This window comes from Vidua chalybeata, chromosome 3 (assembly GCF_026979565.1).
Source record: "Vidua chalybeata isolate OUT-0048 chromosome 3, bVidCha1 merged haplotype, whole genome shotgun sequence".
NCBI classification, from domain to species: Eukaryota; Metazoa; Chordata; class Aves; order Passeriformes; family Viduidae; genus Vidua; species Vidua chalybeata.
The window spans coordinates 44,283,558-44,302,380 of record NC_071532.1 but is presented as its reverse complement, the minus strand read 5'-3'; the positions used below and the strand labels follow the sequence as shown (position 1 = coordinate 44,302,380).

General features: G+C 35.6%; 1 protein-coding gene across 2 annotated transcripts in view; it reads left to right on the top strand.

The window, feature by feature from the left end:
* The window catches only part of LYST (lysosomal trafficking regulator), a 73,841-nt gene that overhangs the window by 38,005 nt on the left and 17,013 nt on the right, over positions 1–18,823 (top strand). For both annotated transcript variants that reach the window (XM_053937128.1, XM_053937127.1), the window contains exons 21-38: positions 717–915; positions 2,127–2,258; positions 4,398–5,040; positions 5,383–5,560; positions 6,442–6,611; positions 8,032–8,262; positions 9,165–9,331; positions 9,800–9,952; positions 11,151–11,342; positions 11,836–12,014; positions 12,982–13,188; positions 14,464–14,640; positions 15,113–15,189; positions 16,118–16,306; positions 17,045–17,190; positions 17,277–17,373; positions 18,021–18,082; positions 18,443–18,498. In XM_053937128.1, the coding sequence (XP_053793103.1) occupies positions 717–915; positions 2,127–2,258; positions 4,398–5,040; positions 5,383–5,560; positions 6,442–6,611; positions 8,032–8,262; positions 9,165–9,331; positions 9,800–9,952; positions 11,151–11,342; positions 11,836–12,014; positions 12,982–13,188; positions 14,464–14,640; positions 15,113–15,189; positions 16,118–16,306; positions 17,045–17,190; positions 17,277–17,373; positions 18,021–18,082; positions 18,443–18,498 (3,255 nt within the window). The remainder of the gene's footprint in view (positions 1–716; positions 916–2,126; positions 2,259–4,397; positions 5,041–5,382; positions 5,561–6,441; positions 6,612–8,031; positions 8,263–9,164; positions 9,332–9,799; positions 9,953–11,150; positions 11,343–11,835; positions 12,015–12,981; positions 13,189–14,463; positions 14,641–15,112; positions 15,190–16,117; positions 16,307–17,044; positions 17,191–17,276; positions 17,374–18,020; positions 18,083–18,442; positions 18,499–18,823) is intronic.

Genomic DNA, 18,823 nt, shown 5'->3' with positions numbered 1-18,823 from the left:
CACTCTCTTTGGAAAACAATACTTAAATTAACTTCATTTAATCTTTTCTCACAGCAGTCTCAGTTAAGGTGCTTGTATCAAAAAAGGAGGTAAATTTAGAGAAGTTGGAAAGAAATAAGATAATCACCATGCTCACCTTTTGTCAGGGTTTCCCACAAGTTTCTTGAAGTTTTGTTCTAAAATCCATATTCTTCTAATAATTTTTTTCAGGTAGCTGTTGTTGAACTATAGAGAATGCTTGATTAAGCTGAAATTATAAATATAAATTAATCTCAAATGTGTATGTTCATAAAAATGTCTACTGAAGTGGAAATAGAGTAGACTCTGTGGTACTGTTCAGAAATTTACTAATATGTTTGAATTACTGGTATTGGCAACAATTAATTTCTCTACAAATATGTAATCCAATGACATTAAACTATACTTTCAATGGTGATTCATGTTCTAAGGTTCCAGCATTTCATGGCAGGGCAGTATAGTATGGAGAAGATGCTCATTTTTCTAAAAATCAGCTTGCATAACATATGTAATATTTGGTGCAGGATGGACTGAGATAACATTCTGGATGTACAGTAGCTCCTCTCATAATTAAAGAATACAGCTTTATTAGCTGACCTTCTTTTCTTGTCTGTTCTACTACAGCATGACATCTAAAAAATAAGTTTGTCAAATTAAAATTGCAAGTAGCTTACAGTTGTATTACTCTTTCTTTCTAGGAGCATAAAGAGGGACACCTTGCATCCCTGCCTCAGGAGGTTTGCAGGTCATTTGTGAAAATAATTGAAGAAGTACTTGGTTCTCCTCCAGACCTGGAATTGCTGACCCTGATCTTCAATTTCCTCTTAGCAGTTCACCCTCCCACTAATACGTATGTTTGTCACAACCCTACCAACTTCTACTTCTCCCTGCACATAGGTAAATATGCACATTTAGATAAACAATAAGATAAAAATCTGGGAATAAACTAATATTTTTTAAAGAAACTTCCCTGTAATTTAATGACTACATATTAAAAATTATTGAACTGTTGGAACTTAATACTGTAAACTACTTTTACTTTTCTGAAACAGGTTACAGTTAGACTTTGTGTACTTAGAGAGCTTTCTTCTGTCTATAGCCATAGATAATTTCTTTGGTGGTTATGCCTTTAACTTTCTTAAAGTTTGCTGCTAAATGGTATGCTTAAGTTTAGCTTCCTGTGTGGACATTTGTCTGTGGGCAAATTTAGAAAAAAATCATCTAGCTTACCTGTAAATGGAACTTCTTCAGAAATGTGTATTTGGTACTTTCTGAACTTGTACTTTCCTGTTTCCTGTAGCTGAATTCCAAGAAAAATAAAGGTTCCCAGGAGCATTTTTAGCAATTAATGATTTGCACTACAAGACATCATTGTCAGGCACCATCAGTTCATTGCATAAGAGTGCCTGGCAGTGCTTGTGGGATTTGAGGGGTGCAGACCTAGAACAACAGCTGCTTTAATATATCTGTACTGGATGATCATGTTTGCAAAATGACGGATGTAAGCTTTAAAAAATATTTCTTGGTCTTCTTTAAAATGTGAAACAATGTATAGTCAGTGCTTTAATATTAGCATTGTACAACCTAAGCTATAACTTGGATGATGCTTTCCATGTTTACCTAAGTTTGAATTATTTTCTCCTTTTGCTGTGTACCTCAAGGTACACCTGTGTACCTCAAGTTTTAGTGATCAATTTCAAAGACAGCATAGTTGTGTTTATCTGTATCTGTCCTCTAATACTAACCATTCTAAAACTGAGTAATAGCATGTTGTGATACTTGAAACCTTTTTAGGCTATTTGAGAACAGCCTGTTGTTTTTGATATGACAAAAAGTAATTTGTCACTACTTGTATGTCTGCAAGGACTGTCATTAAATGTAATTGCTTTAGTACATCATAGTATTTTTATTGTTCTAAGATAAATTTTGAAGTCATATCACTAAACCAAAAAGTGCTTTTTCTTAGTTGTTTGGACTTGAGCACTTCTCGTTACCCTTCAGCAATCAGCTCCAAATGCAACCACCACTCACTACTGTGAATCTAATTTATCAGCAATGCAAACATAAAAAGCTTTTATGTAACTTTCCCCCTTATCTTTTCTTTCTAGATGGCAAAATTTTCCAGGAGAAAGTTGAATCACTTAAGTACCTGAGATATTCCAGCAGTGGTGGGAAGTCAGTAGACAATTCTGCATTTATGATTACATCTCCAACAGGATTTACAGCTTTACCACTGGAAGGTAAAACAATACTGGAGAAACAAGGATATTAAGACACAATCTTTTGGCAAATTACTAGAGTACCCTAAAGTGTTAGTTTCCCACTGATATTTTTTATAAAGCTCCCCTGTCCCTTGGAGCTTGATGACTGAACAGCAGAGTAAGAAGGATGGAACAGAACATGCTACCTAAATTGCTCTTCATTCTTAAGTTGAAACAAATTGCCATGATGATGGCTCAGGCAGTGAAATGCACCAGATAAGCAGAATCATTTCATTTGTTAAACAGACCTGCTAGAGATGTATGAGAGTGCCCTGACCAGGCAGCATCTGAAGTAGTCAGCCATAAGCAGCTATCTTAATTGGGCAGAGAGCATTAAGCTGATACGTTTCTTTCTTGTGCATAATCCCTAACATCCACCCATATGTTCCAGATCATGTGTGACTGGCTATATTCTGAGTCTCACAGTGTAATACCTTTTACAATTGATATCGTGTTGCTATTTTGTTTAGGAAAAGGAAATTGACTCTTCAAGCACTACTTCAGTTGAAACAAGTTTATTCAAGTTTTTTTAATTTTCCAGTAAAGTGGTCTGAAGAATATATCACAGTACTAAATTGTGTATGGAATCAGTCCTTTTCCCCATATGGAAAACGTATGAAAACTCATTCTTCCAAATAAGTACTTTTAATACTTTTTTAAATGTCAGTATTACCAAATTATTGTTTTTGAACAGATTATTCATGTGTATTAGAGGAATACTCAACATAATTTTTTGTGAAAATGTTTGAGTATTTGTGATTCTTAATTTGAATTTCCAAATTTATATAAATAAATGTATAATTTATATAATCTTATATTTAATCAGGAACTATAATAGTGATAGGACAAGGAGTAATGGGTACAAATTAAGAGGGAAGTTTAGGTTAGGTAGTAGGAAGAAATTTTTCACTGTGAGGGTGGCAAGACACTGGAACAAGTTGCCTGGGGAGGCTGTGGATGCCCCAACCCTGGCAGTACTCAAGGCCAGGTTGGATGAAGTTCTGAGCAACCTGATCTAATGGCACCTCCCATGGTAGGAGCTGCTAGGACTAGAAGATTTTAAAGGTCCATTCCAACACCTTAACACTGTAAGATTCTATAAAATAGTGGAACGTATATGTGTGTTAGGTAACCTGCTACCTGCATGTGGAGTTGCAATTTGTTGTACTACCTGCTAATGTGTGTTAAAGCTTGAACATAAGACTGCTGCAGCTGTGTAGATCTCCCTGGGTGAAGGGCAGTTTGGTCTGGCTGTGTTGGCACATGTATGTGTGTAGGTATATTCATGTATTTCTTTCATATATTTCATAGATTTCTCATAAAAAATACATTCCTAATGCATCATCATTGCATTAGTACTAACTGATGCATAGTTTTCAAAATACTTGTGAATGAAAAAATTCTCCTTTTCCTAGTCTAACAGGTAACTGCTTCTACCAGTCTTCTATACAGACATCTTTCTCTCTCAAAAATATATTTTGTTAAAGACTTGTAATATGCTCTGAAAGTTTGACTATTTCAGGTCAAAATGTGTAGTTAAAAGCAAGCACTGTTAATTAAAACATGTAGTTATTTGTTCTAAATTTGAAGTATCTGTAAAACTTTGGTGCAAAAGAGTTCCTGAGTAGTAATTTGATGTCCACTGAAACACTGCAGATTAAACCTCTTACACAAAGTTTGTAATAGAACAAGCTGCTTTATTTGACCCTGCTTTGAGCAAGGGGTGTGTAGACACCCTCCGCATCTGGAGGTGTAGACACCCTCCACATCTGGAGGTGTAGACACCTCCAGATGTGCTCTCCACCTTCCATGGTTCTGTAAATGTTCCTGCTGAGAGTTAGGTGAAAGGATCATAACTTCAATCTAGAAGCTCCACTACATTGGCGAAGATTACTTTGCTTTTTGTTTCTTTCACATTTGTGACTTGCTAAATATATGGCTGCATAGTAGTTTAATATCTCTACTTTGATTAACCAGATCTGAGCTTTGTTAGGCATTGAATCAGTTTTTCTCATAAAATTAACTTGGGACTCTACAATTTTAAATATATGAAGAGTGTAACATTAATAGAAAAGCTGGGTTTTAGTGTGAATGTTTAAGATGCCCTTATTTCTCTAGGGAGCATTTCCAAGGCTAGTGTACAGCAGAAGATAAGCTCTCAGGCACCTAGAAGGCTTTCTAAAAGCTTACCAGCATCACCTACTTCCTCACCCCAAGTTCATCGAAAAAGACTGACTGAAAGAATGGGAAGCAGTGTTGATGACCTGCAGATCCTTGGTGAGCGTGACTACGTTGATCTTCAGGGTAGAATTGGTTTTGTAGAAAGTTCTGAAACTATAAAGAGAGTACAGGAAGAACTCTTCCTTAGCAGCTGTGAGTCTGCAAAAACAGTTTGTGACTCAGAGCTAACATCTGCCGAAACATTTGAGGATATTGCAAAAGAAGTAGAGTTATCTGAAAGCGCATTAGAGAGTAAAGAAGCTGATACAGACCTGAAATGTAGTGAAGCTGCTGGTGGTGCCGGTGCAGCTGAGGCATCACTGTGTCGTCCTGACAATCTGAAAGGACTGGCTTCATTTCAAAAGGGGCAGAGTAATTTTGCAGGGTTGGGTTTGGCATTCTCTGTTCTTGGAGCATCATCAGCCATTGCTCGCTGGCCAAGCTTTGCTGACAAGAATGTTCTTACTGAAGACTGGGACAGTCTTGCTTTTTCTTCACCTAATGAGGATACCCCAAAGCCATCTGAAAGCCCTGATGACAGGTAAGCACAAAAAATAATAAGTTAACATGAGCATTAATTTCACAGTTCTTGCATTGATTAATATTGCATAAAATTTTAAATTCTGAAAACTAAGGGAATGTGTTCAATGGCTGTCATACACAAATTTATTAGGCTTTTAGTGTATAGAATATTCCGTTTCATTTTTTACTGTATTTACATAACAAATTTTAAAAATCAGGATTTTTGCTAGGAAGTTCGGAGTATTGGAGAAATTATGTATTCCAAATTTCTAACCTGAACCCTTTTTCTGTCCCTCAATAATTGCAATTTTGCATTTTTTAATCTTTCCTGCTGTGCTGAAACCTGTTCCTCTGTTTTCAGATGTGCAGAAGACTATCTTGTGCTTATCTGTTGCGGGTTATATGATCTCTTGCGTGGAGTTCTCCTAATTCTACCAGATATCATGCTAGAAGATGTGATGGACAAACTTATCCAACCCGATTATCTCATAGTTCTGGTGAACCACCCATCTCCTCTCATACAACAAGGAGTCATTAAAGTAGGCCTATATCAAATGTTTTCTCCTAAAAAGATGTGAACCAATATGGTTAATATGTTGGAAATGTGGCAGGGTTTTAATATTTTTGTTTCCTTTTCTTCAGTTTTCTACATTTATTTCTGAGTTTTAAGATGAGTTTTCACCCTATGGATTAAAAAAAAAACCCCAAAAACAAGTAAACAACAAAGCAACATAAACACAGACTCTTTGTATAGATATAGTCCCTAATGTAAGCCAAAGGCCTTAAGAGCTTATTGATAGCATTACCATTGTAAATGGAAGCAGCAATGCAGAAAGTCAGTGACACAAAACATGATGTAGTGTGTAAAAAAGTGCTTGCACCTTCGTTTGACTTGTAATAGAGTTGACTGAGTTACTCTGAGGAGTTGTCCACACATTTGTGGACTGAAGATGGACTTGAGGCTTCAAAATGTTTTCAGAGATATTTGTAGTATTAAGGACAGTGTTTCTGTAGATAAAAAACTTTGAGTAGTTTTCTGTTTTAATTTGAAAAAGAATAAGACTGTATAAGAAAAGTATGGCCTTATTGACAACAAATATCATGCATGCGTTTGCATGCACACTGAAGTGTAAGATTGAACAAATATAAAAAAGTTTGAGCATTTATGTACGCATTTGCTAACTGTTTGGTGTGATTTCATCTGCCCCAAACATGATGAAAAATGTGTGTTCAGGTCAAAAATGTATTATCAAATATTAATTTTAACAAGGACAGTGTAGAGTGCAGCTGCAATAGTATGATTGATGTTTGCAATCTTGAATTTAAAAAAAAATATTTCAATGACAGACAGAAATTTAACTTTCAGGGCAGTTATATTAAATGTTTCATTCTTACACTATGATTATGCTTTTTCTTTTAGTTGTTGGATGCATATTTCAACAGAGCAAGGAGGGAGCAGAAGGAAAAATTCTTAAAGAATCGTGGCTTTTCTTTGCTAGCCAACCAGCTGTATCTTCATCAGGGGACTCAGGAAGTTTTAGAATGCTTTTTGGAAATGCTTTTTGGCTGCTCTGTTGGCTTGGATGAAGAGTAAGTAATGCGGTGCTTTTATGTCCTGTAACAATATGTGAGTTACAAGCAGTGCACTTTGCTGGTCAACAACCATAAGAAAGATTCATTCAAAACTATTTTGCTATGTTTTGCTTGTTTAACATAGACATGTATTAAAATCCTTAGGGCTATTGTGTGGCCCTTAAGTTGTTTGTAAGCAACTTCACCTGATGGAGGCTGTCAGCAAGGATCTTGTAAATACTCAGATTTTGAGTGCCTCAGAGGCCTTGAATTCAAATGTTGTGTAATCAGTTTAATTTTCTCTGTCTCTGATCCTACGGGAAACTGATTTGTATCCTTAAAAGTTTTAAGTAGTAGTCACTAGACTTCTCTTGGATTTTGGTAGGTAATTAAAGAAAAATCTTGATGCCACAGCTGCTTCCTTGTCTTGGCTCCAAATTTGAATGGCTGTCTCTTTTAGGGAAAAATCCCAGAGATACACCATTTTCATGAACCAAAGAGCCACCTTATATTGATAGAAAAGGAGATTACCTTTAAGCAGTCAGCTATAAAAGTAAATGATATTTTTTAGAATTAGTCTGCTACTTAATGCTAGTACAGAAATCACATATGTAAATATAATAATTGGAAAAATATTGCAAAAAGTTCCTTCTCAATTGCTGCCTCTGCAGGATTTGTAGACAAGTTACTTTTGCCTCTTGACCTGATCTTCACCATTCAAAACCATTTCTTGTTTAACTGCAATATTTAGTCATGGCTGCTTAACTTGTCCCAAGGCAGAAAACTGTTACTTCTTCAGGATTTATTATGTGGCCGGAAAGATAATTCTAATGTCTTAAGTTTTATGATTGTATATAATAGTCATATGATGGGCTGATAACCTTATAATAGTAATGCAGTTTCTTGGTGTACAAATAAAACAAGGTCTGAAGCACCACTTTGAATTCTGCAATCACTATAAGCCAAGTGCCAAACTTAATTAATCTTCAGCAGTAATGGATATAGAATATCAAACCTGCTGCCAGTCAGTATATTGTTACAGTGATGACAAGCTGTATCTGTTCTCTTGATAGTGTCTATGTTAGTTATAATAGTGACATTGGAAGAGTGATGCAACATTCTTCTACACAGATTAAAAACCCCTCTGTTTTCATGAGCTATTTTCATGTCTATGTTGTAGACAGTTGGTAGTTAGCTGAAGCATCAGATTTATTTTTTAGGCACTTCATTTTTTTGTGACTATATGAAAAATTTATTCTTCTCTTATTGGATTTTTTAGTAGATGGGTATTGTTACTACAGTGAAATGTAGGAAATTTCCTTGGACATCTTTGCCAAAATACAAGCATATGATACATAACTGGTATTCCAGTTGTCTGTACTGTTTTTGTTATCAGATTGTTCTTTAGGATGCCATTTACTCATATTTCTGTTAATAGATTTGATCTGGAAGATGTCAAGAATGTTGGCCTCTTTCGAAAATGGTGTGTCATTCCTGTTCTGGGTCTAATAGAGAATTCACTCTATGATAACGTTCTGCTGCATAACTGTTTCTGTCTCCTTCTGCAAATCATAAATTCCTGCTCAAAAGTTGCAGACCTGCTACTTGATAATGGTTTGCTCTATGTGTTGTGTAATACACTGGCTGCTCTCAATGGACTGGAAACAAAGTGAGTATTGTTTTTGTTGCTATCAAATATTCTAGGCACAGCCTTAAGGCTAGCAAGAAATTACTGTATTGCATTTTTTCTCCTTTTTAAAATTATCAGAGAGTGTGTACAAAATACTGGGTTTGATGTTTTCAACTTTGTACCTGTTAAGCTAATGTTTAGTCAGTTCAAATAGTAGAATACAAAATGTTCTTTCCATACCTTAAACGTTCAAGTGAAATGACATTTTAAAATGCGAGTTTGTCACACTGTCTTTACTTTCAATGCTTTTCTTAATAAACCTGAACAGTAAGATAAAGGCCCAGGAAATGGTAGCATTCTACTGTCTCTATGGCCAATATCAAAACTGAGGAAAAGTCTCTCCTGTACTGCCTATGATTTAATATTTGAGATTCTGAGTAACTTCAATGACTTTATTAGTGATAAAGATTCTGTACTTTAAAAAAGATTATACAGGGAACAAAGGAGAGACAGGGTTTTATTTTATTTCATTAGTAGGTATCCTGAAGAAACTGAAAGGTTTCCTTTTTACCTCAACATAGTTTTTTTTCAGCATGACTACAAAATTAGATTGTCCTGATTTTTTTTTTCTGAAATATAAGATTTCAGACTTCAACTTAAAAATCTGATAGTAATACATCATTGCTTTTCCAATAAAACTGTGCTGCACTCAACATTAGAACGCCTCAAAAATTTGCAGACATCCAATCTGTCAAAGTTAACACTACAGAAATGTCTTGAATTATAATGTTCTAGTCTTCAGCAGTGATATTTTTATATGAAGTACAATAAAATATTAGGTACAGTTGGCAGAAGTAGCAAGGGGAATAATAATGGGTCTTGTTAAGAGTTACAATCTACTAGAATTGTCATGTTTCTGGTAACTACAACTTTGTTTGCAGCATTCCCTTGAATGACTACAAGTTACTTGCATGTGATATACAACAGCTGCTGGTAGCAGTTGCAATTCATGCCTGCAGCTCCTCAGGTTCTCAATATTTTCGTGTTATTGAAGACCTCATTGTGCTGCTGGGTCATCTTCAAAACAGTAAAAATGCAAGGATGCAAAGTAAGTTGTCTGCTAATTTCTGGGGTCATGGGACTGGAAAATTAAATCCCTTCCCCACTGTTTTTTGTTTAATATTCCTGCTGAGGGAGAAGGGGGAGTTTTCTGGTAATGAATCTTTCTCTTCTAAGTGGTTCTCAAATTAGGAGTTTCCATTAGGAGCCTGCCTTGTGGTCAAGAATTGTGTACTGCTAATCTGAAAAAACAGTGACTGTAAAAGTTCTTTAAGGATATTTAAATGAAAACATTCTGTACAGTTTCATTTAGTTGTAGAGTGATCAAATTCAACGGCTTTTCTATGACAAGTCGTTTCTGTAGTGTCTATCTCTGGCATAGTGAAGTGACTTTGTGTGACTCCTGTGGAATCTAGAATTTTCTAGCTCTTGACACATGTTGTGGTTTGACTTGTTACAAACATCTGGTAAAAATTCCTGAAGATGTCACGTGTACTTTGTATGATTCTCTCTCTAGATATGGCAGCTGTTCTACAGTTAAAAGTTCTTCAAGCAGCCATTGAGTTAATAAAAACCACAGCAAGCCAAGATGCTCAGGAGCAGGCCAGTTCAGCCCCGGCACCCTCAGCACCACATTGTGCAATGTTTCAAAAGCGCAAAGGCATCGCGGGTGAGTAGCAGAAGTGTGCTTGTGCTATTTGTGCTTTCTCCTGTATGTATTATTTGATGATTCCATGGTATTACCTTCTTTGGAGATTCTCTTAAATTCACAAGTTGTTTAGTAAAGATGTTTTTAAAGTAATTTGTAATGCTTGTAATAGCCAACCTCACAGTAAGTTAATGCCAAAATCAAGTTAGTGCTTGTAACTAACACAATTATGATGTGGGGATTGCTTTGTTGCACAACTTTTCATTAGAGACCATCTTGAAATAAATACCTGCCACTCCAAATTTATATTTGGAAGTGCCACTGTGGTTGTGTTTTTAAAACATGTGTTGAGTTCTAGCTTTAACAGTAATACTTTCCGTATTTCATAGCTAGTCAGTCCTTCTGTAAAGGTTTTGACATTGGATGTAAGTTGATTTTATATGTCTCTTACAAATAAAGCTGCATTAAAGACTTCACAGAAGATACAGTTTAAAAACCTGGCAAATACTTATTTCCTGTTTACTATGAGAATGTTTCTCTTGAGATGGTCAGCTTTTGAGACCCCCTCTCCATCAACCTACTGAAATATTATATATATATATGTATATGTATATATGTTCAGTACAGTGGAAATGTTTTAATATTAGTGAACTTGGTAAGGCACTAAAGGTTAATAGAAATGGGTATTTCCCAAGGAAGGAAGGACAGTCAAGGCCTCCCAGTTCATGTCAGGAAAATTCTGAGGAATATTCTTGTGAGTTTAGATACTTTGCTTCTATTAGTGGCAATAGGTATGCTACAAAATGTGTTTGGTGACATGTCTGGCTCATTTGTGCTGATGAACCCACTCTGCAATATGCAAGATTCTGTTCTATCACTAATTTTTAATCCCTTATCCTATTAATACAATAAGAGGAATAAAAGTAGTGGGTGTGAATGTTTAGCACAAAGATATGGAAGTCATACAATAAATCGTGTCTTGAGACTAACTCATTCATGGTATTGCTTATTATTTGAAATTTATATATTTATTCTCAAAGCTTTAAAAATTAAAAATAAGAAAGACAAATACCCAATGACACTTATGTTCCCTTTAATACTGGTATATTTCACATTTTTGTTTCATTAAATGATGTGAAATCTTTGGGTGAAAGTAGTTGCTGTGTGTGGAGGTTTTGTGCATTTTAGTAGAATTGTATTCATGCTTCTCTCCTTAAAGGTTCCAGGAAGTTTTCACTTGCTCAGTCTGATGCTCTGCTGGTGAAAATGCGCTCACTAGCAAGTGAGGAATTCAACATGATGATGCAGCGGAGAATGAGCCAAGAAAATCCTATCCAAGCCACTGAGTCTGAGTTTGCACAAAGGTTACAGAGGCTGACTGTTTTGGCTGTTAACAGGCTCATTTATTTAGGTAGGATTTTTTTTGTTTGTTTCTGTTCAAAAGTTCTTGCTTTTGGAATGCTGAAGTGTTAGAGAGGCAAGTTGTTCCAGTGACATAAGTTTAATGGATTTAGCCATAAAGCATCATTCTCTATGATTTGTCTCTCTGTATTATGTAACTGGCAATCTGGGTAATGTTTTTATCCGAATGAACCAAACAAGTTGTTTTATTTCTGCATTAGTCCATTTGTGTGTTAACTGCCTGAATTACTACATGAAGATTTAACTGCCAAAGGGAGCATCTGCTCTCTTAAAATACAATTTTTCTACGAAATGGCTACATTGGTTAGCAAGATTTGATGACTTTGAGAGCTAGATCAAATTCTGCAAAAGCAAGAGAGAGTGTAAGTATGGTATATATATCAGTAAAGGCAGTTTTTGATATAATATATTGCCAACTAAAGGTTTGTAGGATTGTCTTGCTTGAGATGGTACTGATCAATATGTACCTCTTAAATTTTAAGCCTCTACCGAAGACTGCCTTGATGTACTGGGTATAACAGAAAATACAAGTCAAAGCAGACTTACAACATCCCAGCTAGAAGTTCCCGAAGAGGAAAGCCAGCAAGAACTGACTAGCAGAATAAATCCTTTTCTTAAAGAAATGGTCAAAATGTTGGTGGAAGGAATCAAAGTATCTGTTGTAAGTAATTAGACGCTGTCCACATTAAAGCGTATTTCATAAGGTTCATTTATTTGGAACTTTCATGCATAGTGTATTCTGTCCATTAATGCTTTTCTTACTGCCTCTATCCATTCAACTGTGGCATTAAAAACTGTGGTTTCCCAGTTACTTTGCAGTTGTAAAATAAAATATGGATCTGTTCTGATTTTTACCTTTACATTTAGCAAAATTCTTCTTGAACAAGAACACAGAACTTACTTTCTTGTACTATGAAAATTTGTTTGGTCTCTTAAACTTCAACATTTAGGTTTGCTGAAGCCTATAAAACCAGATCTTCTGTGTATCTACAGGTGGTGGAGATTTTTTGAGCAATTCGTTTATAGTATATTTTAGAGTTGGGAAGGAGAACTTTCTCTTTTTTCAATTCTTAATAAAGCGGTGAAAGTCTTCTAACATGCAGGTGTTAGCTTGTCAGGCATTCCAAGGCAATCCATTTTTGCTTGAATAATACTAAGTGTATTATTACTCTTCCTTATGTCATTTTAGTAAAACAGTTCTACCTAATTTTCTTTCTAGCCTGGAAGAATTATGTTTGATAGGTGTATTAACTTTCCCTTGTGCCATATTTCTAGTACTTTTCAAAGATAGCAAGTTTTTTCTTGGGAACACACACATCTCCTTCCAATGCCTGGTTTCTAATCTTTTGAGGTAATCCATTCAGAAACTAGTGATTAATGTAAAAGGGCTGTTGATTAAAATGAGCAATAAAGAAACCCTCTGGTTTTTTAATCCTCTACATCACAATTTTCACTTTGTGGATTGTTTTTTAGGATGCCTTTTAACCCATAATAAGTCACTATATTAAACCAAAACACTTATTTTGGTAGCTGAAACTTTGTCTTGCATTTTGATCATATTAATGTGAAAAACTTGATAAAAGAAAGTCCTAATCATGTAATATTAAAAAGTTGTCTCCATTACTTAGGGCACCAGCAGAATGAGCACTCCAAAACAGCAGTGGAACAGAATCCTCTTGTTATGTAAGGACACATTCCGTACACAGCTTGGGAGGCTTCTTGTGCATAGCTTGTCTCCTGTAAGTCCTCTGCAGGAGAGGAAGCAGGCTTTGGAGATGGCGCATGAAATAAACCAGCAAGAGATTTTGCGTGACTGTCTTAGCCCAACTTTGCAAGTAAGCTCAAGAGTTTTTGAGAGAAGTTTCTAAAACCTATATTCATTTTTTTTTGGTCTAGATTTTATGGTTATTTAGAAGTGCATGTGGCAAGTTGTTCACTGGTACTTGAGCAATGTTTAGTGACTGACGATTGTCATACAAAACCTGTGTTTACTTCTGCAATTGTTATACTATCCTGTGAACAGATGGAATTAAGTCTGGTTGATGCCATTCTGCATCATACATATCCCCTGTGCTGTGCAGAGACGAACGGTGATACTAGTTTTAACATGAAGAATTTTACTGAGGAAGCTGGGAATTACCATACCCTAAAAAAGCAAATTAAGGAAGGAATTAACCTTGCTTTGGAACTCTTAACTGCAGATTTCCTGAAGCTTGTAAGAATTGATTGCAACTAGATTTTAAGCAGTCAATCCTCAACCAAAGCAATGCTCTCTTTTCTTACTTAACCTTTATTAGATCTTAAAGTGGGATTGTGTATTCCATGTTCGTAAGTTAAAAAGCTGAATAGGTTCTCCCTGCTTTTCTGAGTTTGTCAGAAGAAAGCTTCTAATTGTGCTATGATAGTGCAAGCTTGAAAGCAATAATTTCTTTGAGTCACAAGGAGAAATCAGGTAGGAATGTTGCAGTTGGAGATCTTCAGGAACTGCAAGAATGAAATAAAAGACATGCCACAGATTGAGTCACAATATTCTAAGGAGAGAAAGTATTTATTGGATTAGTTCATGGCACTCACGTATTTCTGATCACGTGTACATTATTCAAATAAATAAGTTTTATCATGTAGAAAAGAGCTGATGTACTAGCAGTGGTTTTGGTGTGGGAGTGTTATGTTGAGTGCATTTATGGCTTATGTCTGCTTAACTTCATTATCTGTCAGCTTTAATTTGATTAATCAAATGAGGTGTAGGTTTATTGGCAGGCAAAATTAGAAGTCTCTGGCACATAGAGACCTGAAGTATAAATAAGGTTGCAGGAACTGAGTACTGGGGGGAAAAACAATTTTCTTGCAAGCCATTTGAAAAGTCACAAGAGGCTGGGGTAAATTTTACCATGTGAGGATAAGATTCAGCATATTTTTCTAGTTTTATAAAAGTTTATCTTTAACCATTAAAGCTGTCTTTTTCTTTAAATTAGAGAATAATTAGAAGAAATCTGCACAGTCTGACTAGAAAAGGGAATAAAAGTGGAGGGAAAAATATTGCTCAGTGTTCTGGAAATGAGCATGACTGTACATCTGTATTCTCCTCTTTCCTTCTTTTCGTCTTCTAGCATGGGCCTAAATTAGCGCTCTATTTGTATGAGTTAATGCACAATCACAGCGATGGAATGACCAAAGAACAACAAAGAGCAGCAAGAGACTTAATGAATACATTGAAAAGTTGTGGCTATAAATGCATTCCCCTGAGTCCACGACCAAAACCAGATTTAATAAAAGCTTTGAAAGAGGTTTGTGAATAAAAACTTTGCTTTAAAAACTGGGAGTATTTGAGATAGTTGTGTTATATAGGATCAGAGTTTAACTGCAGATTGTGGTGTTCTTTGGTGCATGGCTTATGCTTTTGGGAATTCTCTTTAGGTTCTCAATATTTCTGTCACATACTCTCAACTTTTCACAGCAAGCTCACAGACTTCCTGGTTAAACATATTATTTATTCCAGAGGGAGATGAGAGTTCATAATAAGCTACTAGTATCTCTTATTTTCAAGAAAATAATTTTTGATTTCTTGCAAAGAGAAAATTTTATATATAAATATAATAAAATGGCAGTAATGAAATGAAACCTTGCTGGTTTTAAGTGCTGTGAAGATATCCGTTGAACAGTATTGTCACTCTTTTTAAAACTGGCATACCCTTTTGCCCCCCCTTCCTTATTTTGTCCATCTGAAAGAAGAAAATAATGTGTTAAACTTCCATTCAGGATCAGAAGAAATATGAGATGGAAGAAGGTGTAAACAAAGCTGCTTGGGAGAAGACAATGGCTAATAATCGGCAGAAGTAAGTACCTTAGAGGCTGCAAGAACTTTAAGAAATGTTCTCTGTTCAACACTTCCCATTGCAAAGTTGCCTGTGTGATTATGGATGGGTTTTTTTTCAAATTAACAGTATCAGTAGCTTTCAGAGTTTTAAGTATGCTGTTATTGGCATACACATTTTGGTAGGTTGTATAATAAATGGCATTGTGTGAACCTCAGTACTGGATTGGTTTTTTGCACATTTGGCATTTTACCCTTAATTTTATGACTATTGCATCTGTCCAATCACATCTCCTGTTGCTGTGGTCTGTGCAATTAAATTTCCCTGCAACTAACCCTGATTTTCAACAAATGAAATACTGTATTCACTATGCAATTTGAATATTTTTTGTGAGCTATGTAGATTACTGCTCATTGGTATAATTGTAAATTTCAGTACCTTGTGATAGATTGAGTTTTATATTAATTTAGATTTCAGGCTTTGCCATAAAATCAGATTTGAGATGTACACACAATGTGCTTTAAAGTAAGCAAGTGTAATAGATGTCAAGGTCAGCTTAGTCAAGTCCATGCAGACGAGTATTAAGACTTTATTATGTTGAATGATTTAGGAGACTTAATCAGTGGTAAATTAGAGTCCTTTAAACAGTTAAAGTCCTTAAAACTCCAGATTTTTATTGTAATGTGTATACGTGAATTAGTCAAGCACATTAAAACATAGCCATTGATCTTCTAACTGGCTAGTTTTGTCTTTGGCCAAAAGTAGTAAGTTTTTTGATGACTAAGAAGCAGAAGGTATTCATGAATCTTATTATGTAGGCTAAGTTGTTCTGCATCTGCTGTAACAAGAACTCTACATATCTACTGCCAAACTGATTTTATTTTGAGGCATTTCGGTCTTTACTTTTTCAGTGTGTTTATTTGGCATTTTAAAACACAACTTTTCTCAGTCTCTTTCAGCGTCTAGATACAAAGTCTAAAGACATTTCTAAAATAGCTTCAGACATCACACAAGCTGTGTCGCTGTCACAAGGAATGGAAAGGAAGAAAGTAATCCAGCACATCAGGGGAATGTATAAGGCAGAGCTAAGTGCCAGCAGACATTGGCAGGAACTTGTTCAACAGCTTACGCATGATCGGTGAGTTTTCTCATCTCGGGGGAAAAAGTGAGAGAGACTTGATGCCTGATGTGTGCTTCTCATTCTACTCAGAGGCATATGACATGGAGATGATACTAAAATTAGAATTCCTTCTGCTAACCATCTGATAGTTAGACTTGTAAAAGACTTGATTTTTCTTTTACCCTATCTTTTAGGGTCAGTAATCAAGTAGTATTTCTATCCCATTTAGACATTTTTTTTCATCATATGCATTTTGCTACGCCTAATACAGTGAAGAGTTTCCTAAAGTTTTCATATCTTGCACAACATGGATGGAGTAAAGAAACATTTTTGGGATAATGTTATTCACATTAGCATCTAGATGCTCTGTTCACTAAGTAGTGTAGAACAAAGGATATTAATGTTGATAAGAAATGAAACTAGGGTATTTTCAGCACTGCAGAACTAGTATTGTCTCATGTTTGCAGCAGCAGAGTTTTCAAAATAGTATTGGATGCATTGTATTGATGTTTTCATTAGAGTGAGTAACTTGAAGAACAGTCTTACAGTAGCAGCTTGTGAAAAGTCATTCAGTGGAATAGCTCATGAAAATAAACTACAGAATTCAGTCTTTTAATACTTTTTCAGAAATAATTGTCCAGTGTACTTCTGTGCAACTTCTGTCTTTCTACTTGTTAAAGAAGAGCAGAATTTATGAGCACATATACTGCCTCTGCTGCCAAACTCCTAACATATCTCTTTTTTTTTTTTTGTCAGAGCACTCTGGTATGACCCAGTCTATTACCCAACTTCTTGGCAACTGGATCCAACAGAGGGCCCAAACAGAGAGAGGCGACGCTTGCAGAGGTGCTACCTGACTATTCCAAACAAATATCTTCTCCCAGACAGGCAAAAACAGGAAGGTAATTAAAACATTTTCAATGCTGAATGTAGCATAATGTCTGAATTGTAATGACTTACTAACTTATTATTTGTGATGTCTTTATAGGTGTGATAAAAACTCCATTGTCTTACTTATTTGAAGACAAAACACATTCTTCTCACTCTTCTACTGTAAAGGACAAAGCTGCAAGTGAACATATAAGGTATGTTTTGGATAACACATGCTTCCCTTTCCTGTCTTTTCCTAGGCAAGTGAAACAGCTGTCTAAAAACCACTTTTTTGTCTTACAAACATTTTTTAAAAAATGAAGTGGGAAATGAGACCAGTGTCAAAAATACTAGGCATTTTGCTTTACTCAAAAGCAAAAGACTAGAGCTACCAAATACCATCTAGTATGCTGTGGATAGGACCTATGGGATAACCTGATGAGATCTTATTTTTGCTTAGTAGCACTGCCTGTCCTAGATATCTAAGATCTGGTAGGTCTTTCCATCAGAGTTCAAAAGCAAATTGTCTTTCCATCCTCTCTGCTTTTATCACTTCATTACTCAGCTCTGCAGTTGTCAATTTGCCACTTGTTACAGGCACTAATACAGCCTAAAATAACTGCAGAGAACATGTAAAGAAATAAGTACAAATACACTCCTAAGCAAGTCTAGAAAGCTGAGGTTCTATTTCTTTCCCTCTTGGGATATGAACCATTAGTCATGTTGTTGAACAGTTTTTCTTCAGCTGTAACTTTGGAGTCTGTTTGGTTTAGGTTGGTTTTATGTCTGCCAAAAGGTAGATAAATCCGTAAGGATAGGCATTTCCATGATCCATAAGCATTTCCACTTTGAAATATTTCAGAGTTAATCGAAGATGTGTAAGTGTAGCACCTTCTAGAGAGACTGCTGGTGAACTGTTGCTAGGTAAGTTTAATTTTCATTCTTTATAAATACATTTTTGGTGTAAGAGTCTGCTGTATATATAAACCTGGCTAATTTTTTTATAAGTAATTCTGCTGTTGCCTGACTTTGTGGATTACATACTTTATAGATCAAATTTGCCCTTCTTCTCTACTGTTTGCATAAGTGCTGTTTGAACTGCCAGTAAGTTTTAAGATCTGCAGACCACTTGCTAAAAGTGTGGAATCATAATTGTATTTCTGTCAAGTACTGTCTTGCCCCAGGTACTATTCTTAGCATTCTTAACTCATGACTACTGTTTATATAACCCAGAGATGCACTGTGCAATATCATGTACCTTTTCATAACTATTTTTTGCTCTAGGAAAATGTGGCATGTATTTTGTTGAAGATAATGCTTCGGACACAATTGAAAATTCGGTAAGTGTTAGAGCATATTGTCCAGCTTTAATTTTTCCAAACTATAGCCATGAGTAGCTTTCTTCTTCAGCAATTTCCCTAGAGTTAGATCTCTGGACAAAGCTAGCCAAACTGATGAGTTTGGTTTTTGTTGCTTCTGTTGACCCTGGCTATGGAATTGGTGGTGATAGAAGAAAACAGGAAAGATGTAGGCCTGGGACTGGGAGGGAATGAGGAATGGGTGATGTGAGAGGCTTCTGCTTTGATCTTTGTTCATCAGCAAAGTGCACAGAGTTTGCTTTGATCTGTGCCTGAGAACTTGCCTTAGTGGAAGCTGGGGCACTAT